Genomic DNA, 7,196 nt, shown 5'->3' on the forward strand with positions numbered 1-7,196 from the left:
TACAAAAAAAAAAAAAAAAAAGTACTTTCCATGGATTTCAGTCAAAGATGGAATTGTTTTGGAATAAACTACAAATTCACATGAAAAAACAATACAGAACCATTAAGGAAGAATACTTTCCATGAACTTCAAGTTCAGCTGAACTCAAACGAGAACTGGAAGACCTGTTCTGGATTGGAATCCACCGCTTGCTGGTAGTACTACTTAGGCATGGTACCAGAGGTTGATAATATGATGGAGTATCATGCCCTTCTTTACAAAGTGGTACAATTTCCTGCTTGCTAAAAGAAGAAAGACGTTGAATCATTACTAAATTATTATACAACAATTACCAACGACAGTAAAATTACAAGTGCAATCAAACAAACGGTACATTGTAACATGGAGAAGAGAAGGTTCCGACTGAAAATGAACTCAAAGGTCAGCCATGAGGTAAATAAGTATTGTGCTTACCCAGATAAATAGCAACGAGGATCTGTAGTTTTCTGCCAAATATAAGTTTCATACTGCTGAGCTAAAAAAGTCCAACATAATCTTCGGGTAATCTCTTCCAGTGGTGTCAAAATGCTTATCTTCTTGGAAGACAATGAACCACCGACTGCCTTGCTTGTGGGAGAGGTTAAAACAAAATAACCTCCAGGTCTTAGCAACCGGTCGGCTTCAATAAGGAATATCCCACCTGCCCATCATTCATGAAGCAACAAAACAAGATAAAGTATTAAGTTAATTAAACTATACTGATATATGCATTGAAATGCATGCATATATAGTTGTTTCTTAATCTTAAAGGTTCACTAGAAGTGTCTCTAACTCAACCAAATATATCTAGGCTGTAATGAAATACCCATGAAATAAAAGAAGGTTACGTCTAAATTTATTATTGAGTTACCTTTATCGTTCCAAGAGATTTCACATTGTGCACAGTGAACCATGTCAAATGACAAGGATGGATATGGAAGCTGTTTTGTAATAAAGTTGCCAAGCATCGCTGGAAGGCCTCTCTCTAGAGCCATTTGAACTTGACTGCCAGTCGCCTCATAGGTCGCAATGCACATAACCATTACATTCATTGATGTTAAATGAGCACCAAAGCTACCAAACCCACAACCAATATCAAGTATCGAGCGTACCTATAATCGACATATCAAACCGTTGATACATTAAATAGGTCTACTGCACTGAATTACAAAAGGATTGAAAGGACTGAAACACGGGTTACTATTTACAAGCTAATATGACGTTTATCATTTGGGTAATTTTAAAGATAAAGATTTAACTTGATTCACTGCATGATTTTGCTGCCACGAAGAAGATAAACAACCAGTATTTTTTAGATGAGATTAAGGCTTACACCAGCTTGAAGAAATTCAGAGTCAGTGCCTAAACCAATCATCTCTGCGATTTGAAAGGAATACTCTTTGACTCCATCACCATCCTCCGAGTGAAAAGAAATTTGGTTCTCTTCTAATAACATCAACCTGATCAATTTATTTAGAAAAGTACGGTAATTATTTATATTAACATCAATGAAAATAACCATGAACACAAAAGTAAAACAATTGCTGTGGTTCTAAATCTAAGTGCTTGATTCATGGTTTTCGAGTTGAGGTTGAGTACCTTTTGGTAGGGCTCCCAGAAGACAGAAGTTGATCTTTTGTTACCTTCAAATTCCCACTCCATATTATATCCCTACCAACAGGCCAACTCAGAGGGATCTTGTAGTCTTTAGGAGGACGAACCAGGCAACGCTCTGCTGTTCTAGACACTTCACAGTGCCTATCATACTCCTCCCCTTCTTTGTATCCAGCTAACGTATTTGCTGTAACATTGTAACATGGCACATGGTTTTCTCTTTCTTTTCCACAAAGACCAAACTCTTTGAGTCGACCCGTGGCTAATGAAAGAGACTTTAAGTCAAACAAATCAATTGCGGCCCTTTCTTTTTGCCTTCTATAACTAGTATAAATGTCAGACACTGGCGTGGTAGAAACTGAATCAAAGACATTTGAAGTAGACGTTCCTAGAACTACAATTAATGCAAGCACGCTGATGAGACACAAGATTAACCAGTTGAATGGTGGTTTGGAGCCCAAGATTACAGATATTTTATTAACCCAGGAGCTTCTCATGTCCAATATTTCTGAAGTACCTTCAATAATCCAGTTCAGAACCACTCTAAATGGGAAGCGCCTTCTGTTTAAATCTCGAAGCAGAGCATAAAGCATAACCTACTATGTCACATATTCTTCTATATAGATTTGTACTAATATTAGCAATCACAACAATCATTGAAGACCTACTTATGCTCCTTCCCAATTGAAAACAAATGAGTCACATAACGTACCACCAGATCAGAGTGTTATAGGAACAAACATAAGGAAGTAATACAAAAGCCCCTCATTAGTGGGAACTTCAGATCGAAGGCACTATACTTGGACGCACAATCATGGATCAGAAACCAATAAACTGATTATGAGCAAATGTCAGACCCCAATTGCACAAGAATTCTTCAAACCAAACTTCAAACCGACCAATCCAACGCGATCAATGGTCAGAAATTCAGTTTCCAAACAGTCGGCAGCGGGATCAACCTACAAACATAAGTCAAAGATCCATCAAATCAAATTATCATCAGAGACAACCGCAACGATCCCGTTCAATAGAAGAAAAGCAAAATTGAATCTCAGAACAAATTCCACAAACAACAAGTATGCGAAATAATCCTCTTCCATTTCCCGAATTTCCGGCACCAAGAAACCAAAATGACGAAACCACAAGATAAGATACAGAACTTACCAATTACAAGTCAAAGAACCAAACCAGATCCCGAAATGGAAACAAAATCGACATAGATCCAACATAAAAATGCAAAAGCACAAACACAGGAATCAGCAGTAAGCCACAATAATTAACAATTACATAAGAATCGAGTAAATTACAGAAATTACACACCAAAAAACACTTCCCAGCCACAGGAATTAGGGTTTTGGTGCATTAAACTCCGTGTTGAGCAGATTCCGAGTAAGATTCAGAGTCACAAAAGCAAGAGAAAGAGACGATCTGAACAAATCAGAATAGAAATTCTAGTTTTTAGGTGCCCGTTAAACTGGAGCATGTGTATTTATGGCATTATATGAACTCCCTTCCTCCTTTTTGCTTTATATATTTTTCTCAATATCTTTCAAGAATGGGAATTTTGATTGCGATTTTTAAGCCAATAATGACTTGGCGAAATCGTGACCTTTAAAATATTTTAATAAAAAAAGAAAAAGAAAAAGCTGCGGCTCAGATGTGATTTGAATGCCTCAACCTTGCTTAACTTTTCATTAATGCTTTATTGAAAATTAAATAATAATAATTGAAAAGCCCATAAATAAATGAACTGCTTGGAGAAAAAAAAAATTGTCTAATTAATTGTATCATTAACCAGTTTATTGATTGATGTTAACCTTTTATCTTATTATCCTAATAATAATAATAATATAATATAATGACGTCATAAATATGTATTTAAGGAAGCTTTGGATGCCACATGTACAGAGATTAAGAGGCAGCTTTTGTCTCTCATAATAATAAAATATATTTGTTTATTACATTTAATTATTTATATATATAAAAAGTAACTCAATATTTTTAGTTTATGGTATTGGTTACATTTTTTGTATTTTTTTTTTTTTAAATTTAGTCCTATGATAACATAGGTTAATTACGGTTGAGCTAAAATTCACGAGGGTCATTTAAGGTGCATTTATTCTCGGTATATTTTGAAAGAAGTCCTGTGTTAAAATTCAATGTAGAAATAATATATTTCTTGTGAAACTTTTTGTAATGCTTCATGCTCGAGATTCAAACTAAGGTTTGAAATTTTGATTTGTAAAGACATGCTTTGATATTTTCCTACGACGTAATCATGTTGCATGTTTGTCTTGCTCGGAGAAGAAGCAATGACGGTATTTCGAGAAAAAGCATCAACTATTTTCATATCTTGTTTCATCCTTTAGGGAGGTTCGGTAGGTGTCCGAGCCTCCTAAAAAATTCTCAGACAAGAATGTTGGTTGCTTGAATATTATAAGACATTGAATCATCTTGCTCTTGTGAACACTGATCATCAGTGACAAAAGCCACAAAAGGCTGGAAAGCAAGCCCTAAAGTAAGGAAAGGTAGTTTGAAAGGGCGGGAAAAGACAAGGCGGCTAGGCTGAAGGCAAGGAAGTCTCGTCCCACAACTAATAGCTTTCACTTTTTTGTTGATAAAAGATATCAGAGAGATCCTTGACCTGGGCGAGCTCCCACACCCTTCTTGTTATGTTTGTTTATCTTAGTGGTTGCCCTCTCGAGTCAGTTCACAGTTTGCCGAGCGCTTTTCTACTTCTAAAAGTGAAGGTTATCTTCATAGACTAACACGAGTCTCACTTGCATACTTTACTTCTAAGAAAATTTTTCAAGAGATCACCGAACACAAGATTGCTCCAAACTAAAACGTTTTTGAAACTTTTCTCAATTATGTTATCTTCATATTCTTGTTTAGAATATGATATTTTACTTTTTTTTTTTTTAAGAACATACAATTGGAATGAAAATAATGGTTGAGAGAGGAAAAGTGAAAGAGATTGACACAGAAGACTACCAAAAGATAAAATTACGTTTTTGTCTTTTACAATACTGACATTACGTTTAATTTAATATATAATAGACAGTTTTAAAGAATGAACACATTTGTAATATTATAATATTCCGTAATTGTTGTTTATTTATTTATTTATTTATTTATTTTATGGTGAAATAAAAACAAAATTGAAGGAAAAGGGGGGAGGGGGGGACTAGTTAGTAACATCACAATAATTTGAAAATTGACTCGCAGGACTAAATATATAATATATAATTTTCTCTCTCTGTAATTATATAAAAAAATGATGTAACATGAAAAATAAAAATAAGGATAATAATGGAAAATTAGAGCACTTCTAAATACGAAAATGATATTGATCCTTTTAAGTAGGATAATTCAATTTTATTTTATTTATTTATTTAACTTCAACTTAAGAAATCATAACTAATTTTGTAGTCTTCTAAAAATTATTGAAAAATTAAAACAATATGAAATTGTCACACTTGAGAAATGGTTTACTATAAAAGGGGATTTATTTTATATATTAATTTATTTTTAAAATGTTAAAGATAACAAACCCCCCAAAATATATGGACTATAATCATCTCAATTCATAATATCTAGATTAATGGTTTTTTTTTAAATAAAAAAAAGGGAGGATAAATTACTAATTATTGTACGAGGTAAAAATAATAAATTTATTATCATTATTAAAATAGTTAATTATCCATATTTTTTTTCTTTAAAAAATTATGCTTACATTTCTTTCTTTCGATGTTTTTTGAATTCACGATATCACAACTAGAATGTTGCATTACTTCATAGTATCAATAAAAAGTAAAAATCAATACCTCCATTGGCAATAAACACGAATTGAGATAGAAAATTTTGTTAGACTAACTCAAAACTTTGAATTGGTAGCTCGAGCAATCTAAATAGAACTTACAACTCAAGCCAACTCTCTATTTTCAAGTTTGTGTTGAATTTAAGTCATCTCATTGTTCTTTTTTTCTTAATTAGTTAAAAAAAATCTTACTTATCAACAATATAGTTAAATTCCTAACTAAAATCTCATAAAGTTTAAATATAAAATATCTATAAACCACAATATATCAATAATAACAATTATAAACCTTAAATATTCTTAATCTTTTTAAGAGTAGGGTAAGATAGGTTGGGTTAAGTTGTAACCATAATTTCAAGATAGTCGGATTAACATGACTAAAAAAATATTGAATCAAATTTTCAATTTTCTAAAAATTAAATCCAACCCAAACCCAAAAAAATCCAACTCAATCAACTTATATGATTTGAGTTGGTCAGATCATGAATACCTCTATCACATCTAAGCTAATATTTTTTTTTTCAAAATCTTATTTTTGTTTTTAAATTTTATTAAAATTCTAAATATCTTCCCAACATTAATTTTTTCCATTAAAAAGCAAGTTTAAAGTTTAAATACAGAAAATTGGGGAAAAAAAATTATAAAAAGTAAATACTTTATTGAGATAAAAGAATAAATGATCAAAATAACTATACAAGTCGTAATTAAAAAGAGACCCAAAATGTGATAGGACTGATTAAGAGTCTCCCAAGGATGCTAATCTGGATGTGGTTGGAATGCATCCAAAGAGCTTTCACTTCCCAAATTTGAATTAATGCATTTTAAAGCGGAAAAAAAAGGCTTTGATATGGAACCGGTTGGGTCTAAGAGAAAGTGGGTCATATTCGAAAGTCTTTTAATTTCCTAAAAATACAATTTACATTTATAATTTCAGTTTAACATTTTTTTTTAAAATATATTTATAATTCCATTATAAAACCTACAACAGTTTTATTAGAAACAATGCAAAGCCGAACCCAAAACAAGACAATTTGGTTAAGAGACCTAAAGGCAATTACTTCATTTGTCTATCCCTGGGAGCTGGAAACAAAACGGTTGAAGAATCCGGGCCTTTACTTCTCTTAGGTTACCAGCAAGGACAAAGTCAAAGATACATTTTTAATTTTTTTTTTTTTTTAAATTTTATTTGTTTTGCAGTTGCAAACTTGCAACTCATCACATCTGTTGATTCTTGACGACTCTCACTGATCCAGACCGTCCATTGGAACAGCGAAAGGTTTTCTTATGGCTACACGTGCATTTCATCTTTAGTTGCCTTTTTTCATCCTCTGGTTTCATGCATGGAATGGAATTCTTCTCCAAACTATGCAACAAAATTTAGTGGGGAGAGAAAGGGAGATGGACTGAGAAGACAAGAGGCAGGAAGAGCGATGTTGCAGTTCTGATTACTACTCTGCTAACAAGTTTGTTCCAAGTTTTTTTTTTTTTTTTTTCTTCTGATTTTTCAGCATTCTAAGAAGGATGTGAAATAGCTTTTTGTTTTTTGTTTTTTTTGGGTCAGATCTTGCTCTCGTCCAAGATTTTTCACACCTAGAAGAAACAATACAGAAATTTCTCGATCCTTTACACGCAAACCAAATCTGGATTCTTTTTTCTTTCAAAGATCAAGAGAATGCAGCAGATGTTGAAGTGATCTTCTTGTTCTAACTGGGTTTCTTTGATTATGATCGTATGAGTTATATCC

At 32.6% G+C, this 7,196-nt stretch overlaps 1 protein-coding gene across 2 annotated transcripts in view; it reads right to left on the reverse strand.

The window, feature by feature from the left end:
• LOC111449665 (probable methyltransferase PMT5) overlaps window positions 1-3,136 on the reverse strand; it is a 5,018-nt gene extending 1,882 nt beyond the window's left edge. Inside the window, exons 1-6 of one of the 2 annotated variants that reach the window (XM_023089662.1) lie at window positions 2,953-3,136; window positions 1,618-2,591; window positions 1,352-1,478; window positions 890-1,130; window positions 454-679; window positions 121-281 (exon numbers count right to left, since the gene is read on the reverse strand). In XM_023089662.1, the coding sequence (XP_022945430.1) occupies window positions 121-281; window positions 454-679; window positions 890-1,130; window positions 1,352-1,478; window positions 1,618-2,225 (1,363 nt within the window). In that variant the 5' untranslated portion in view covers window positions 2,226-2,591; window positions 2,953-3,136. The other variant, XM_023089661.1, reaches the window with a different exon arrangement.
• Between the last annotated feature and the right edge of the window lie 4,060 nt (window positions 3,137-7,196).

The sequence above is a fragment of the Cucurbita moschata genome, unplaced genomic scaffold, assembly GCF_002738365.1.
Source record: "Cucurbita moschata cultivar Rifu unplaced genomic scaffold, Cmos_1.0 Cmo_Scf00011, whole genome shotgun sequence".
In the NCBI taxonomy this organism is placed as follows: Eukaryota; Viridiplantae; Streptophyta; class Magnoliopsida; order Cucurbitales; family Cucurbitaceae; genus Cucurbita; species Cucurbita moschata.